This window comes from Bombina bombina, chromosome 3, assembly GCF_027579735.1.
Source record: "Bombina bombina isolate aBomBom1 chromosome 3, aBomBom1.pri, whole genome shotgun sequence".
NCBI classification, from domain to species: domain Eukaryota; kingdom Metazoa; phylum Chordata; class Amphibia; order Anura; family Bombinatoridae; genus Bombina; species Bombina bombina.
Window position 1 is genome coordinate 25,855,429 of NC_069501.1, and position 19,088 is coordinate 25,874,516.

A 19,088-nucleotide genomic window follows, 5' to 3' on the forward strand; every position below is an offset into this window, starting at 1 on the left:
CATATATACATACATATATACACTTATATACATACACACATATACATAGGAATCAATGGGAGTCTGACCATAGCGAAAGTTCATGTTTACTGCAGCCCGATATCCCATTGATTCCTATGGGAAACATCTGCACCTAACACCCTAACATGTACCCTGAGTCTAAACACCCCTAATCTGTCCCCCCCTACACCGCCGCAACTAAATAAATTTATTACCCCCTAAACGGCCGCTCCCGGACCCTGCCGCCACCTACATTATACATATTAACCCCTAATCTGCCGCCCCCTATACCGCCGCCACCTACATAAACTGATTAACCCCTATCCTGCGGATCCCGGACCCCGCCGCAACTAAATACATTTTTTAACCCCTAAACCGCCGCACCCAGAGCCCACCGCCACCTATATTAAAGTTATTAACCCCTATCCAGCCCCCCACTACACCGCCGCAATCTACATTAAACTCATTAACCCCTAAACCGCCGCTCCCGGACCCCGCCGCAACTAAATGAAATGTTTAACCCCTAAACCGCCGCTCCCGGACCCCGCCGCCACCTATATTAAACTTATTAACCCCTAAACCGAAGTCTAACACTAACACTAACACCCCCCTAACTTTAATATTATTTTAATAAATCTAAATAAAACTTACTCGTATTAACTAAATTATTCCTATGTAAAATAAACCCTAAGATAGCTACAATATAATTAATAATTACATTGTAGCTATTTTAGGGTTTATATTTATTTTACAGGCAACTTTGTATTTATTTTAACTAGGTACAATAGCTATTAAATAGTTCATAACTATTTAATAGCTACCTAGTTAAAATAATGACAAAATTACCTGTAAAATAAATCCTAACCTAAGTTACAATTAAACCTAACACTAAACTATCATTAAATAAATTAAATAAATTACCTACAATTACCTAAAATTAAATTAAATAAACTAAACTAAACTATAGTACAAAAAAAACAAACACTAAATTACAGAAAATAAAAAAGAATTACAAGAAGTTTAAACTAATTACACCTAATCTAAGCCCCCTAATAAAATAATAAAGCCCCCCAAAATAAAAAAATGCCCTACCCTATTCTAAATTACCAAGTAACCAGCTCTTTTACCAGCCCTTAAAAGGGCCTTTTGCGGGGCATTGCCCCAAAGTAATCAGCTCTTTTACCTGAAAAAAAAACCCACCACCACCCACATACCCCTACTCTAACCCACCCAAACCCCCCTTAAAAAAACCTAACACTAACCCCCTGAAGATCTCCCTACCTTGAGCCGTCTTCACCCAGCCGAGCTGAATTCTTCATCCAATCCGTGCGATGTGGTCCTCCATCCGGTAGAAGTCTTCATCCAAGCGGCAAAGAAGAGGTCCTCCATCCGGGTGATGTCTTCCTCCAAGCAGCATCTTCTATCTTCTTTCTTCTGGCTCCATCTTCAGACCGCCGACGCGGAACACCCACCTTCCCCGACGGACTAACGACGAATGACGGTTCCTTTAAGGGACGTCATCCAAGATGGCGTCCCTCGAATTCCGATTTGCTGATAAGATTCTATCAGCCAATCGGAATTAAGGTAGAAAAAATCTGATTGGCTGATTCAATCAGTCAATCAGATTGAAGTCAGCCAATCAGATTTTTCCTACCTTAATTCTGATTGGCTGATAGAATACTATCAGCCAATCGGAATTCGAGAGACGCCATCATGGATGACGTCCTTAAAGGAACCGTCATTCGTCGTTAGTCCGTCGGGGAAGGTGGATGTTCCGCGTCGGTGGTCTGAAGATGGAGCCGGAATAAAGAAGATAGAAGATGCCGCTTGGAGGAAGACATCGCCCGGATGGAGGACCTCTTCTTTGCCACTTGGATGAAGACTTCTACCGGATGGAGGACCACATCACCCGGATTGGATGAAGAATTCAGCTCGGCTGGGTGAAGACGGCTCAAGGTAGGGAGATCTTCAGGGGGTTAGTGTTAGGTTTTATTAAGGGGGGTTTGGGTGGGTTAGAGTAGGGGTATATGGGTGGTGGGTTTTAATGTTGGGGGGGTGTATTTTTTTTTCAGGTAAAAGAGCTGATTAGTTTGGGGCAATGACCCGCAAAAGGCCCTTTTAAAGGCTGGTAAAAGAGCTGGTTACTTGGTACTTTAGAATAGGGTAGGGCATTTTTTTATTTTGGGGGGCTTTATTATTTTATTAGGGGGCTTAGATTAGTTTAAACTTCTTGTAATTCTTTTTTATTTTCTGTAATTTAGTGTTTGTTTTTTTTGTACTATAGTTTATTTTATTTAATTTAATTTTAGGTAATTGTAGGTAAATTATTTAATTTATTTAATGATAGTGTAGTGTTAGGTTTAATTGTAACTTAGGTTAGGATTTATTTTACAGGTAATTTTGTAATTATTTTAACTAGGTAGCTATTAAATAGTTATTAACTATTTAATAGCTATTGTACCTAGCTAAAATAAATACAAAGTTGCCTGTAAAATAAAAATAAATCCTAAAATAGCTACAATGTAATTATTAGTTATATTGTAGCTATCTTAGGGTTTATTTTATAGGTAAGTATTTAGTTTTAAATAGGAATAATTTAGTTAATACGAGTAAGTTTTATTTCGATTTATTAAAATAATATTAAAGTTAGGGGGGTGTTAGTGTTAGTGTTAGACTTAGGTTTAGGGGTTAATAAGTTTAATATAGGTGGCGGCAGGGTCCGGGAGCAGCGGTTTAGGGGTTAACGAGTTTAATGTAGATTGGGGTGGTGTAGTGGGGGGCAGGATAGGGGTTAATAAGTTTAATATAGGTGGCGGTGGGCTCCGGGTGCGGCGGTTTAGGGGTTAAACAATTTATTTAGTTGCGGCGGGGTCCGGGATCCGCAGGATAGGGGTTAATAAGTTGAATATAGGTGGCGACGGTGTAGTGGGGGGCAGGATAGGGGTTAATAGGTATAATGTAGGTGGCGGCGGGGTCCGGGAGCGGCGGTTTAGGGGTTAATACATTTATTATAGTTGCAGCGGGGTCCAGGAGCGGCGGTTTAGGGGGTAATAACTTTATTTAGGTGCGGAGGGCTCCGGGAGCGGCGGTTTAGGGGGTAAAACAGTGTAGTTTAGTGTGGGTGCTTAGTGACCGGCTATCAAAAAAGCTGCGAAGAAGCCGATGAGCAGCGAGATCGATGACTGTCAGTTAACAACAGTCCGCTGCTCATTGCTCCGTACTTGGTGCGCGGCTTCTTGACAGATTTTTTGATAACTTTGGCGAACGTATTCAGTTCCGCGGAGGCGATGGTAGGCGAGCTTAGGCGAGCGTATTGGGCCGGCGAATGCAGCTAAGTAGACGGCTTCATAACTAGAGGCGATGGTATCAAGTTTTGCTGGAGGTTTTTTAGCTAGAGTGCTATAGCCAGAGCTGATGAGAGCTCTGCCTCAAGTGAGTGGAAACTCTACAAAGTAAACGTGTACTGAATTATATTAACCGCAGAATCGTGCTATGTTTCTTGTTCTCTTTCAGGTTCATCCTGAGTGGAATCCCCAATAAACATTGAATTGGACTCTTCATTAAGGACGGTAAAAAATTTTGTTTCCAATCCTTGGTCTGTATAAAACAATATTATTTTTATTTATATACATTATATTCACTTGAGTTTTTTGTTTGCACATTTAGCTACATTTTAGTCACATTTAATAGAAATATTTACCTGTAAAATAAACCCTAAGCTAGATACAATATAACTAATAATTACATATTAGTTATATTGTATCTAGCTTAGGGTTTATTTTATAGGTAAGTATTTAGTTTTAAATAGGAATTATTTAGTTAATGATAGTAATTTTTATTTAGATTTATTTTAATTATATTAAAGTTAGTGGGTGTTAGGGTTAGGGTTACACTTAGGGTTAGGTTTAGGGGTTTATAACTTTAGTATAGTGGCGGCGATGTTAGGGACAGCAGATTAGGGGTTAATAACTGTAATGTAGGTTGCGACGATGTTAGGGATAGCAGATTAGGGGGTTAATAATATTTAACTAGTGTTTACGATGTGGGAGTGCGGCGGTTTAGGGGTTAATATGTTTATTCTAGTGGCGGCGATGTCGGGAGCGGCAGATTAGGGGTTAATAATTTTATTTTAGTGTTTGCGATGCGGGAGGGCCTTGGTTTAGGGGTTAATAGGTAGTTTATGGGTGTTAGTGTACTTTTTAGCACTTTAGTTATGAGTTTTATGTTACGGCTCTGTAACATAAAAGCCATAACTACTGACTCAGTTTACGGTACGGATCTGGACGGTATTTGGCTGTACCGCTCACTTTTTGACCGGACAGGCAAACTCGTAATACCGGCGCTGTGGAAGTCCCATTAAAAAGGACTTTTTGAGAGCTGTGGTAGTTACGTTGCGTTACGGCCAAAAAAGTGTGGTACACCTATACCTGCAAGACTCGTAATACCAGCGGTAGTGAAAAAGAGCCATAACGCTGCTTTTTCATTCATACCGCAAAACTCGTAATCTAGCCGATTGTTCTTCACTTGGAAAATGTTATATAATGTATATAGAAAAAAGTATTTCTTAACGCACCTTCAGCTTTAGCCCACTTTGAGTGAGAGCCAGAAGGTTTTGTAGTGCACCTTATGGGGCATATTAATCAAGCTTCTAATAGAGCTTGATGCCCCGTGTTTTTGGCGAGCCTTCAGGCTCTCCAGAAACACAAGTTATAAAGACCGCGGTCTAAAGACCGCTACTGCCCATAACCTGTCTGCCTGCTCTGAGGAGGTGGACAGAAATCGCCTGAAATGAACCCGATCCAATACGATCCGGTTGATTGATATCCCCTGGTAGCAGCCAATTGGCCGCAAATCTGCAAGGGGCTGTATTGCAATGATAAATGCTGGCAGCGTAAGCTGTCGGCATTTATCAAAGTGCGGCGGCCATGATCTACAATATCGGATCATGTCCGTCCACACAATAATAAATCGGCTCCTATAAATCTATGGGGAGAGGGAGTTAACGCTGCCTTAACTCAAGCGATAACTTTATACTTCCAACTTATAATATGAGCGCAAGAATAAAGTGCTATTGATTTAACTTGATGTTAGCGCTTAATAGTGTTATTATTTTTGTGCTCCACTTGCAATCTAGGTCTATGTTTATTTAAATAATTTAAGAAAATGTTTGAGTTTCCAAATAGAAGAAATAACTTATATAATCTGTACTAGAAATATATCCATTTAAAGTTTGCAACATATCTTCCTAATGATGACTAGATAATATAAGTATTGTCTATAAAAAGCATGCGACAGCATCAGGGCAGAGAAATAAGAAATGTTCACTGCTTAGAGAAATAATCTAAGTATATTATTATTAAATATTTAATACATGTTTTAAAATATTAGTTTTCTCGGTATAAAGTACATAAGTACATTTATGTGCTCATAGCAAACTGATCCTCTGACATTATTCTTTGTCTCAGAGACAGTTTACCCCAAAAAATGTATGTTGTGCATGTGTGAGTGAGTATGTGTAAGTGAGTGAGGCTGTGCATGTGTGAGTGAGGATGTGCATGTGTGAGTGAGGATGTGTAAGTGAGTGAGGCTGTGCATGTGTGAGTGAGGATGTGTAAGCGAGTGTGAGGATGTGCATGTGTGAGTGAGGATGTGTAAGTGAGTGAGGCTGTGCATGTGTGAGTGAGGATGTGTAAGTGAGTGTGAGGATGTGCATGTGTGAGTGAGGATGTGTAAGTGAGTGAGGCTGTGCATGTGTGAGTGAGGATGTGTAAGTGAGTGTGAGGATGTGCATGTGTGAGTGAGGATGTGTAAGTGAGTGAGGCTGTGCATGTGTGAGTGAGGATGTATGAGTGATGATGTGTAAGTGAGTGAGGATGTGTGAGTGAGGCTGTGCATGTGTGAGTGAGGATGTGTGAGTGAGTGAGGCTGTGCATGTGTGAGTGAGGATGTGTAAGTGAGTGAGGCTGTGCATGTGTGAGTGAGGATGTGTAAGTGAGTGTGAGGATGTGCATGTGTGAGTGAGGATGTGTAAGTGAGTGAGGCTGTGCATGTGTGAGTGAGGATGTCTGAGTGAGGCTGTGCATGTGTGAGTGAGGATGTATGAGTGATGATGTGTAAGTGAGTGAGGATGTGTGAGTGAGGCTGTGCATGTGTGAGTGAGGATGTGTGAGTGAGGCTGTGCATGTGTGAGTGAGGATGTGCATGTGTGAGTGAGGATGTGTGAGTGAGGATGTGCATGTGTCAGTGAGGCTGTGCATGTGTGAGTGAGGATGTGTGAGTGAGGCTGTGCATGTATGAGTGAGGATGTGTGAGTGAGACTGTGCATGTGAGTCAGGATGTGTGAGTGAGGCTGTGCATGTGTGAGTGAGGATGTGTGAGTGAGGCTGTGCATGTGTGAGTGAGGATGTGTGAGTGAGGCTGTGCAAGTGAGTGTGAGGATGTGCATGTGTGAGTGAGGCTGTGCATGTGAGGATGTGTAAGTGAGTGTGAGGATGTGCATGTGTGAGTGAGGATGTGTAAGTGAGGATGTGTAAGTGAGTGTGAGGATGTGCATGTGTGAGTCAGGATGTGTGAGTGAGGATTTGCATGTGTGAGTGAGGATGTGTGAGTGAGAATGTGTAAGTGAGTGTGAGTATGAGGATGTGTGAGTGAGGATGTATGAGTGAGGATGTGTGAGTGAGGCTGTGCATGTGTGTGTAAGGATGTGTGATTGAGGATGTGCATGTGTGAGTGAGGCTGTATTAGTGAGGGTGTGTGAGTGAGAATGTGTATGTGTGAGTCAGGATGTGTGAGTGAGGATGTGCATGTGTGAGTGTGAGGATGTGTAAGTGTGCGCATGTGTGAGGGAGGATGTGTGAGGGAGGATGTGTGAGTGAGGCTGTGCATGAGTGAGTGAGGATGTGCATGTGTGAGTGAGGATGTGTAAGTGAGTGTGTGCATGTGTGAGTGAAGATGTGTGAGTGAGGATGTGCATTTGTGAGTCAGGATGTGTGAGTGAGGATGTGCATGTGTGAGTAAGGATGTGTGAGTGAGGCTGTGCATGTGTGAGTGTGAGGATGTGTAAGTGTGCGCATGTGTGAGGGAGGATGTGTGAGGGAGGATGTGTGAGTGAGGCTGTGCATGAGTGAGTGAGGATGTGCATGTGTGAGTGAGGATGTGCATGTGTGAGTGAGTGCGTGCATGTGTGAGTGAAGATGTGTGAGTGAGGATGTGCATTTGTGAGTCAGGATGTGTGAGTGAGACTGTGCATGTGTGAGTGAGGTTTATTTATGGCTGAAGCTATCTATGCATGGGTGAGGTTGTGTGACTGAAGCTGTGCATTTGGGGGTGTGGTTGTTTTTGGCTGAACCTGTGTATGTCTGGATAAGGTTGCATGCTTGTGCATAAGGCTGTGTGGTTGTTTTTGGCTGAACCTGTGTATGTCTGGATTAGTTGCCAGCATTTACATAAGGCTGTGTGTGGGTGAGGTTGTGGGGCTATATATGGGTGTGCGGTTGTTTTAGGCTGAACCTGTGTATGTTGGGATAAGATTGGATGCATGTGCATAAGGCTGTGTGTGGGCGAGGTTGTGGGGCTATATATGTGGGTGTGGTTGTTTGTGGCTGAACCTGTGTTTGTTGGGATAAGATTGCATGCTTGTGCATAAGGCTTTGTATGGGTGTGGTTGTTTTTGGCTGAACCTGTGTATGTCTGGATTAGTTGCCTGCATTTACATAAGGCTGTGTATGGGTTAGGTTGTGGGGCTATATATGGGTGTGTGGTTGTTTGTGGCTAAACCTGTGTATGTTGGGATAAGATTGCATGCTTGTGCATAAGGCTGTGTGTGGGTGAGGTTGTGGGGCTATATATGGGTGTGGTTGTTTGTGGCTAAACCTGTGTATGTTGGGATAAGATTGCATGCATGTGCATAGGGCTGTGTGTGGGTGAGGTTGTGGGGCTATATATGGGTGTGGTTGTTTTTGGCTGAACCTGTGTATGTTGGGATAAGATTGCATGCTTGTGCATAAGGCTGTGTATGGGTGAGGTAGTGAGGCTATATATGGGTGTGTGGTTGTTTTTGGCTGAACCTGTGTATGTCTGGATTAGTTGCCTGCATTTACATAAGGCTTTGTATGGGTGAGGTTGTGGGGCTACATATGGGTGTGTGGTTGTTTTTGGCTGAACCTGTGTATGTCTGGATAAGGTTGCATGCTTGTGCATAAGGCTGTGTGTGGGTTAGGTTGTGGGGCTATATATGGGTGTGTGGTTGTTTGTGGCTAAACCTGTGTATGTTGGGATAAGATTGCATGCTTGTGCATAAGGCTGTGTGTGGGTGAGGTTGTGGGGCTATATATGGGTGTGTGGTTGTTTGTGGCTAAACCTGTGTATGTTGGGATAAGATTGCATGCTTGTGCATAAGGCTGTGTGTGGGTGAGGTTGTGGGGCTATATATGGGTGTGGTTGTTTGTGGCTAAACCTGTGTATGTTGGGATAAGATTGCATGCATGTGCATAGGGCTGTGTGTGGGTGAGGTTGTGGGGCTATATATGGGTGTGGTTGTTTTTGGCTGAACCTGTGTATGTTGGGATAAGATTGCATGCTTGTGCATAAGGCTGTGTATGGGTGAGGTAGTGAGGCTATATATGGGTGTGTGGTTGTTTTTGGCTGAACCTGTGTATGTCTGGATTAGTTGCCTGCATTTACATAAGGCTTTGTATGGGTGAGGTTGTGGGGCTATATATGGGTGTGTGGTTGTTTGTGGCTAAACCTGTGTTTGTTGGGATAAGATTGCATGCTTGTGCATAAGGCTTTGTATGGGTGTGGTTGTTTTTGGCTGAACCTGTGTATGTCTGGATTAGTTGCCTGCATTTACATAAGGCTGTGTATGGGTTAGGTTGTGGGGCTATATATGGGTGTGTGGTTGTTTGTGGCTAAACCTGTGTATGTTGGGATAAGATTGCATGCTTGTGCATAAGGCTGTGTGTGGGTGAGGTTGTGGGGCTATATATGGGTGTGTGGTTGTTTGTGGCTAAACCTGTGTATGTTGGGATAAGATTGCATGCTTGTGCATAAGGCTGTGTGTGGGTGAGGTTGTGGGGCTATATATGGGTGTGGTTGTTTGTGGCTAAACCTGTGTATGTTGGGATAAGATTGCATGCATGTGCATAGGGCTGTGTGTGGGTGAGGTTGTGGGGCTATATATGGGTGTGGTTGTTTTTGGCTGAACCTGTGTATGTTGGGATAAGATTGCATGCTTGTGCATAAGGCTGTGTATGGGTGAGGTAGTGAGGCTATATATGGGTGTGTGGTTGTTTTTGGCTGAACCTGTGTATGTCTGGATTAGTTGCCTGCATTTACATAAGGCTTTGTATGGGTGAGGTTGTGGGGCTATATATGGGTGTGTGGTTGTTTGTGGCTAAACCTGTGTTTGTTGGGATAAGATTGCATGCTTGTGCATAAGGCTTTGTATGGGTGTGGTTGTTTTTGGCTGAACCTGTGTATGTCTGGATTAGTTGCCTGCATTTACATAAGGCTGTGTATGGGTTAGGTTGTGGGGCTATATATGGGTGTGTGGTTGTTTGTGGCTAAACCTGTGTATGTTGGGATAAGATTGCATGCTTGTGCATAAGGCTGTGTGTGGGTGAGGTTGTGGGGCTATATATGGGTGTGTGGTTGTTTGTGGCTAAACCTGTGTATGTTGGGATAAGATTGCATGCTTGTGCATAAGGCTGTGTGTGGGTGAGGTTGTGGGGCTATATATGGGTGTGGTTGTTTGTGGCTAAACCTGTGTATGTTGGGATAAGATTGCATGCATGTGCATAGGGCTGTGTGTGGGTGAGGTTGTGGGGCTATATATGGGTGTGGTTGTTTTTGGCTGAACCTGTGTATGTTGGGATAAGATTGCATGCTTGTGCATAAGGCTGTGTATGGGTGAGGTAGTGAGGCTATATATGGGTGTGTGGTTGTTTTTGGCTGAACCTGTGTATGTCTGGATTAGTTGCCTGCATTTACATAAGGCTTTGTATGGGTGAGGTTGTGGGGCTACATATGGGTGTGTGGTTGTTTTTGGCTGAACCTGTGTATGTCTGGATAAGGTTGCATGCTTGTGCATAAGGCTTTGTATGGGTGAGGTTGTGGGGCTACATATGGGTGTGTGGTTGTTTTTGGCTGAACCTGTGTATGTCTGGATAAGGTTGCATGCTTGTGCATAAGGCTGTGTGTGGGTGAGGTTGTGGGGCTACATATGGGTGTGTGGTTGTTTTAGGCTGAACCTGTGTATGTCTGGATTAGTTGCCTGCATTTACATAAGGCTTTGTATGGGTGAGGTTGGTATGTAAGTTGCTAAAACAAGAAGTCTAGTCTCTAGTTCATCCCAAGTCTCGATGCCATTCTTCATCTCAGATTCATGGATTCGTGGTTATGGAAAGGATAGGACTTAGCTTTCCGCTTCCTTCTTACTCTCACACAAACCCACATGAGTGTGCCCACCAGAATGAGCAGCAGCAAGGGGTAAATCACAAGAAAATATAACAGTGATGGAGATGAGCAGAGCCGCGACTGGAAGGTGTGAGCTGAGGAAAGACAAGAACAGGCTGCGTCACATAGGCAATAATATAAATAAAGGCACCTTCGGTACCAGCAGACACAACCACAATGCAATGATTTCCACAAAATGACTGATCTCACTCTGATAAACTCCATATATTACTGATGAGCACACATACGCCTAGATTTAGAGTTTTGTCGCGGGGCTAACGCTCCTTTTTTTTCCAGCGCACCCTTAAGACAACGCTAGTATTTAGAGTTTTCTGAATGGCTGCGTTAGCCTCAGAAAAGGGAGAGTTGAGCATAATTTAGCTCCACTTCAACTCTCAATTCCAGCGGTGCCTACAGTAGCGGTAAGCAGGAAAAACGCGCTCGAGCACGATATCCCCATAGGAAACAATGGGGCTGAGCTGGCTGAAAAAAACCCTAATATCTGCAAAAAAGCAGCGTTCAGCTCCTAACACAGCCCCATTGCTTCCTATGGGAAAACACTTTTTATATCTACACCTAACACCCTAACATGAACCCGAGTCTAAACACTCCTAATCTTACACTTATTAACCCCTAATCTGCCGCCCCCGCTATCGCTGACACCTGCATTATATTATTAACCCCTAATCTTCCGCTCCGGACACCGTCGCAACCTACATTATCCCTATGAACCCCTAATCTGCTGTCCCTAACATAGCCGACACCTATATTATATTTATTAACCCCTAATCTGCCCCCCAACGTCGCCGCCACTACACTTATTAACCCCTAATCTGCCGACCGGACATCGCCGCGACTATAATAAATGTATTAACCCCTAAACTGCCGCACTCCCGCCTCGCAAACACTATAATAAATTGTATTAACCCCCTAATCTGCCCTCCCTAACATCGCCGCCACCTACCTACAATTATTAACCCATAATCTCCTGCCCCCAACGTCGCCGCTACTATAATAAAGTTATTAACCCCTAAACCTAAGTCTAACCCTAACCCTAACACCCCCCTAACTTAAATATAATTTAAATAAAACGAACTAAATTTACTATAATTAAATAAATTATTCCTATTTAAAACTAAATACTTACCTATAAAATAAACCCTAATATAGCTACAATATTACTAATAGTTACATTGTAGCTATTTTAGGATTTATATTTATTTTACAGGCAACTTTGTATTTATTTTAACTAGGTACAATAGCTATTAAATAGTTAATAACTATTTAATATCTACCTAGTTAAAATAATTACAAAATTACCTGTAAAATAAATCCTAACCTAAGTTACAAATACACCTAACATTACACTATCAATAAATTAATTAAATAAATTACCTACAATTAGCTAAACTAAAATACAATTAAATAAACTAAACTATAATACAAAAACATTAAATTACAGAAAAAAAAATACAAGAAGTTTAAACTAATTACACCTAATCTAAGCCCCCTAATAAAATAAAAAAGCCCCCCAAAATAATAAAATGCCCTACCCTATCCTAAATTACAAAGTAATCAGCTCTTTTACCAGCCCTTAAAAGGGCTTTTTGCGGGGCATTGCCCCAAAGTAATCAGCTCTTTTATCTGTAAAAAAAATACAACCCCCCCAACATTAAAACCCACCACCCACATACCCCTACTCTAACCCACCCAAACCCCCCTTAAATAAACCTAACACTACCCCCCTGAAGATCTCCCTACCTTGAGTCGTCTTCACTCAGCCGAGCCGAATTCTTCATCCAAGCGGAGCAAGAAGAGGTCCTCCATCCGGTTGAAGTCTTCATCCAAGCGGGGCAGAAGAGGTCTTCCATCCGATTGAAGTGTTCATCCAAGCGGCATCTTCTATCTTCATCCATCCGGAGCAGAGCAGCAGCATCCTGAAGACCTCTGACGCGGAACATCCATCCTGGCTGACGACTGAACGACGAATGATGGTTCCTTTAAATAACGTCATCCAAGATGGCGTCCCTCAAATTCCGATTGGCTGATAGGATTCTATCAGCCAATCGGAATAAAGGTAGGAAAATTCTGATTGGCTGATTCAATCAGCCAATCAGATTGAAGTTCAATCCGATTGGCTGATCCAATCAGCCAATCGGATTGACCTCGCATTCTATTGGCTGATCGGAACAGCCAATAGAATGCGAGGTCAATCTGATTGGCTGATTGAATCAGCTAATCAGAATTTTCCTACCTTAATTCCGATTGGCTGATAGAATCCTATCAGCCAATCGGAATTCGAGGGACGCCATCTTGGATGACGTAATTAAAAGGAACCGTCATTCGTCGTTCAGTCGTTAGCCAGGATGGATGTTCCGCGTCAGAGGTCTTCAGGATGCTGCCGCTCCGCTCTGTATGGATGAAGATAGAAGATGCCGCTTGGATGAACACTTCAATCGGATGGAAGACCTCTTCTGCCCCGCTTGGATGAAGACTTCTACCGGATGGAGGACCTCTTCTTGCTCCGCTTGGATGAAGAATTCGACTCAGCTGGGTGAAGACGACTAAAGGTAGGGAGATCTTCAGGGGGTTAGTGTTAGGTTTATTTAAGGGGGGTTTGGGTGGGTTAGAGTAAGGGTATGTGGGTGGTGGGTTTTAATGTTGGGGGGGTTGTATTTTTTTTACAGTTAAAAAAGAGCTGATTACTTTGGGGCAATGCCCAGCAAAAAGCCCTTTTAAGGGCTGTTAAAAGAGCGGATTACTTTGTAATTTAGAATAGGGTAGGGCATTTTATTATTTTGGGGGGCTTTTTTATTTTATTAGGGGGCTTAGATTAGGTGTAATTAGTTTAAACTTCTTGTAATTTTTTTTATTTTTTGTAATTTAGTGTTTTTTGTATTATAGATTAGTTTATTTAATTGTATTTTAGTTTAGCTAATTGTAGGTAATTTATTTAATTAGTTTAATGATAGTGTAGTGTTAGGTGTATTTGTAACTTAGGTTAGGATTTATTTTGCAGGTAATTTTGTAATTATTTTAACTAGGTAGCTATTAAATAGTTATTATCTATTTAATAGCTATTGTACCTAGTTAAAATAAATACAAAGTTGCCTGTAAAATAAATATAAATCCTAAAATAGCTACAATGTAATTATTAGTTATATTGTAGCTATCTTACGGCTAGATTTAGAGTTTGGCGGCCAAAGGGGTGCGTTAGCTACGCGTGCTTTTTTTCTCCCGCACCTTTTAAATACCGCTGGTATTTAGAGTTCACAGAATGGCTGCGTTAGGCTCCAAAAAGGGAGCGTATAGCATATTTACCGCCACTGCAACTCTAAATACCAGAGTTGCTTACGGACGCGGCCAGCTTCAAAAACGTGCTCGTGCACGATTCCCCCATAGAAAACAATGGGGCCGTTTGACCTGAAAAAAAACCTAACACCTGCAAAAAAGCAGCGTTCAGCTCCTAACGCAGCCCCATTGTTTCCTATGGGGAAACACTTCCTATGTCTGCACCTAACACCCTAACATGTACCCCGAGTCTAAACACCCCTAGCATTACACTTATTAACTCCTAATCTGCCGCCCCCGCTATTGCTGACCCCTGCATATTATTATTAACCCCTAATCTGCCGCTCCGTACACCGCCGCCAGCTACATTATACCTATGTACCCCTAATCTGCTGCCCCTAACATCGCCGACCCCTATATTATATTTATTAACCCCTAATCTGCCCCCCACAACGTCGCCTCCACCTACCTACAATAATTAACCCCTAATCTGCCGACCGGATCTCACCACTACTATAATAAATGTATTAACTCTTAAAGCTAAGTCTAACTCTAACCCTAACACCCCCCTAACTTAAATATAATTTAAATCTAACGAAATAAATTAACTATTATTAAATAAATTATTCCTATTTAAAGCTAAATACTTACCTGTAAAATAAACCCTAATATAGCTACAATTTAAATTATAATTATATTGTAGCTATTTTAGGATTAATATTTATTTTACAGGCAACTTTGTAATTATATTAACCAGGTACAAAAACTATTAAATAGTTAATAACTATTTAATAGTTACCTAGTTAAAATAATTACAAAATTACCTGTAAAATAAATCCTAACCTAAGTTACAATTAAACCTAACAATACACTATCAATAAATTAATTAAATACAATACCTACAATTACCTACAATTAAACCTAACACTACACTATCAATAAATTAATTAAATACAATACCTACAAATAAATACAATGAAATAAACTAACTAAAGTACAAAAAATAAAAAAGAACTAAGTTACAAAAAATAAAAAAATATTTACAAACATTAGAAAAATATTACAACAATTTTAAACTAATTACACCTACTCTAAGCCCCCTAATAAAATAACAAAGCCCCCCAAAATAAAAAAATGCCCTACCCTATTCTAAATTAAAAAAGTTCAAAGCTCTTTTACCTTACCAGCCCTGAAAAGGGCCCTTTGTGGGGCATGCCCCAAAGAATTCAGCTCTTTTGCCTGGAAAAAAAACCCATACAATACCCCCCCCCAACAGACTGAGCTCGCATTCTATTGGCTGTTCCGATCAGCCAATAGAATGCGAGCTCAATCTGATTGGCTGATTGGATCAGCCAATTGGATTGAACTTGAATCTGATTGGCTGATTCCATCAGCCAATCAGAATATTCCTACCTTAATTCCGATTGGCTGATAGAATCCTATCAGCCAATCAGAATTCGAGGGACGCCATCTTGGATGACGTCATTTAAAGGAACCGTCATTCGGCGAGTAGGCGTCGGTTGAAGAGGTTGGATCCGCGTCGGCTGGGAAGAAGATGGCTCCGCTCCGGAAGAAAGAAGATTGAAGATGCCGCTTGATAGATGACTTCATCCCGATGATGGACTTCCGACTTCAGCCCGATGATGGAGTTCTTCAGCCGCCGCTTGGATCAAGACTTCGGACCCTCTTCTGGACCGATCGCTGAACCCGGTGAGGTGAAGACAAGGTAGGGAGATCTTCAGGGGCTTAGTGTTAGGTTTATTTAAGGGGGGTTTGGGTTAGATTAGGGGTATGTGGGTGGTGGGTTGTAATGTTGGGGGGGGGTATTGTATGTTTTTTTTTTCCAGGCAAAAGAGCTGAATTCTTTGGGGCATGCCCCGCAAAGGGCCCTTTTCAGGGCTGGTAAGGTAAAAGAGCTTTGCACTTTTTTAATTTAGAATAGGGTAGGGCATTTTTTTTTATTTTGGGGGGCTTTGTTATTTTATTAGGGGGCTTAGAGTAGGTGTAATTAGTTTAAAATTGTTGTAATATTTTTCTAATGTTTGTAAATATTTTTTTATTTTTTGTAACTTAGTTCTTTTTTATTTTTTGTACTTTAGTTAGTTTATTTCATTGTAGTTATTTGTAGGTATTGCATTTAATTAATTTATTGATAGTGTAGTGTTAGGTTTAATTGTAGGTAATTGTAGGTATTGTATTTAATTAATTTATTGATAGGGTAGTGTTAGGTTTAATTATAACTTAGGTTAGGATTTATTTTACTGGTAAATTTGTTATTATTTTAACTAGGTAACTATTAAATAGTTATTAACTATTTAATAGCTATTGTACCTGGTTAAAATAATTACAAAGTTACCTGTAAAATAAATATTAATCCTAAAATAGCTACAATGTAATTATAATTTATATTGTAGCTATATTAGGGTTTATTTTACAGGTAAGTATTTAGCTTTAAATAGGAATAATTTATTTAATAATAGTTAATTTATTTCGTTAAGTTAGGGGGGTGTTAGGGTTAGAGTTAGACTTAGCTTTAAGGGTTAATACATTTATTATAGTAGCGGTGAGCTCCGGTCGGCAGATTAGGGGTTAATACTTGAAGTTAGGTGTCGGCGATGTTAGGGAGAGCAGATTAGGGGTTAATTATTGTAGGTAGGTGGAGGCGACGTTGGGGGCGGCATATTAGGGGTTAATAAATATAATATAGGGGTCGGCGGTGTTAGGGGCAGCAGATTAGGGGTACATAGGGATAACGTAGGTGGCCGCGGTGTACGGAGCGGCAGATTAGGGGTTAAAAAATATTAATATAGTGGCGGCGATGTGGGGGGACCTCGGTTTAGGGGTACATAGGTAGTTTATGGGTGTTAGTGTACTTTAGAGCACAGTAGTTAAGAGCTTTATAAACCGGCGTTAGCCCAGAAAGCTCTTAACTACTGACTTTTTTTTGCGGCTGGAGTTTTGTCGTTAGATTTCTAACGCTCACTTCAGCCAAGACTCTAAATGCGGCGTTAGAAAGATCCCATTGAAAAGATAGGATACGCAAATGGCGTAGGGGGATCTGCGGTATGGAAAAGTCGCGGCTGCAAAGTGAGCGTTAGACCCTTTCCTGACTGACTCCAAATACCAGAGAGCGGTAAAAACCAGCGTTAGGAGCCTCTAACGCTGGTTTTGACGTCTACCGCCCAACTCTAAATCTAGCCGCTAGGCTTTATTTTATAGGTAAGTATTTAGTTTTAAATAGGAATAATTTATTTAATGATAGTAAATTTATTTAGATTAATTTAAATTATATTTAAGTTAGGGGGGTGTTAGGGTTAGACTTAGGTTTAGGGGTTAATAACTTTATTATAGTAGCGGCGACGTTGGGGGCGGGAGATTAGGGGTTAATAATTGTAGGTAGGTGGCGGTGATGTTAGGGAGGGCAGATTAAGGGTTAATACAATTTATTATAGTGTTTGTGAGGCGGGAGCGTGGCGGTTTAGGGGTTAATACATTTATTATAGTGGCAGCGAGGTCCGGACAGCAGATTAGGGGTTAATAAGTGTAGGTAGGTGGCGGCGACGTTGGGGGGGGGCAGATTAGGGGGTAATAAATATAATATAGGTGTCGTCAATGTTAGGGGCAGCAGATTAGGGGTTCATAGGTATAATGTAGGTGGCGGCGATGTCCGGTTGGCAGATTAGGGGTTAAATAATTTTATTATAGGGTTTGTGATGTGGGGGGGCCTCGGTTTAGGGGTTCATAGGTAGTTTATGAGTGTTAGTGTACTTTATAGCACAGTAGTTAAGAGCTTTAAGTTCCGGCGTTAGCCCATAAAACTCTTAACTACAGACTTTTTTTTGCGGTTGGAATCTTGTCGGTAGAGGCTCTACCGCTCACTTCTTCCAAGACTCTTAATACCAGCATTAGGCAAATCCCATTGAAAAGATAGGATACGCAATTGACGTAAGGGGATCTGCAGTAGCCTCGAGTCGCGGAAAGAAAGTGAGTGGTAGACCCTTTCCTGACCGACTCTAAATACCAGAGGGCGTTAAAAAGCAGTGTTAGGACCCCTTAACACTGCTTTTTAACCCTAATGCAGAACTCTAAATCTAGGCGATAGTCACTAGAGAATATTTATATACAGAGCTTTTATAATATGTTCACTTAACGTCTGCTATATGGCCACTGCCAGCCTATAAGACTCACTTTACTAAATGGATGTATTGTATTTACTACTCTTTCCCATGTCCTGGAGTAATACATAATATTAGACTGGGGGAGTATCTATGGCATTTAATATTTGTCTCTTGTGATATCATTTCAGTCTGGTTCGTCCTGCTATTAAAGGGATAGGAAACCCCACAATTTTCTTTCATGATTTGGATGGAACAAACCATTTTAAACAACTTTCAAATTTAATTCCATTATCAAATTTGCTTTGTTCTCTTGTTATCCTTTCCTGAAGGAACAAAATTGCACTACTGGCACCAAGCCGAACACATCTAGTCAGCCAATCACAAGAGACAAATGTGTGTAGGCACCAATCAGCAGCTAGCTCCCACTAGTGTAGGATATGTGCGTATTCTTTTTCTACAAGGGATACCAAGAGAACGAAGCACATTTGAAAATAGAAGTGAATTTAAAAGTGTCTTAAAATGACCGGCTCTATCTGAATCATGCAAGTTTAAGTTTGACTTTCCTATCCCTTTATTCCCTTCCAGAAACATTCCTAAGGGCACATTACACCTAGCAATAAATTTCAGTTGCATTATTGTACACAAGACCACAAAACATCAAGTGTTGGCCTCAAATCAAACAGGAAACTTAAGACTTTGGTATGTAATATTCTGTGTTGGAAGCAGTGAAATGGTTAACTCTCACAGGCTTATTTAACTTGTGCATTACCTGCAGGCAGGAGAGTGACAGAGATGTTCGCTGACAGTGTTTCTTCTTTGAGATGCCATTCACTGCGTGGGCTCTGCACCCACTCCTGGACAATGCAGTAATATATTCCTGAGTCTGATTCACAAGGATGCAGAATCCTCAGCTGGAAATTCAGCTCTGAGAGTCTCACAAACTGAAGTCGCTGAGATCCAAACTCACTCTCATTAGTGAAGCCAAAGAGGCCATCCCGCTCAGCCTTAAATAGCAGCTGTCTCGGAGATCTCCACCAGCTCACTGAGAAGATAGATCTGTTGCTAGAGCGGGACAGGACCTGGCAGGGAAGGGAGATGCTCTGATGGTTTTCAGGCACCGAAATAAATAATTCGGTGAGATTCAGAACAAGATTTGGGTCTAAAAAAGAAACAGGAGAAATGCTTAGCTAATAACTGAAATTGCTTATCCAGGTTCTGAAACTC

General features: G+C 41.5%; 1 protein-coding gene across 3 annotated transcripts; it reads right to left on the reverse strand.

Moving 5' to 3' along the window:
* Positions 1-5,328: 5,328 nt before the first annotated feature.
* LOC128652808 (uncharacterized histidine-rich protein DDB_G0274557) lies at positions 5,329-18,810 on the reverse strand. 3 transcript variants are annotated; one of them, XM_053705758.1, is made up of 3 exons: positions 18,634-18,810; positions 8,164-10,550; positions 5,329-7,412 (listed from the first exon to the last, which is right to left on the reverse strand). In XM_053705758.1, exon 3 carries the CDS (start codon positions 6,551-6,553, stop codon positions 5,462-5,464), a length of 1,092 nt encoding a protein of 363 aa, XP_053561733.1. In that variant the 5' UTR covers positions 6,554-7,412; positions 8,164-10,550; positions 18,634-18,810; the 3' UTR covers positions 5,329-5,461. The 3 variants fall into 3 exon arrangements, with proteins under 3 accessions (XP_053561733.1, XP_053561732.1, XP_053561731.1); XM_053705757.1 differs by having other exon boundaries at positions 5,329-7,679; XM_053705756.1 differs by having other exon boundaries at positions 5,329-10,550.
* Positions 18,811-19,088: the final 278 nt, after the last annotated feature.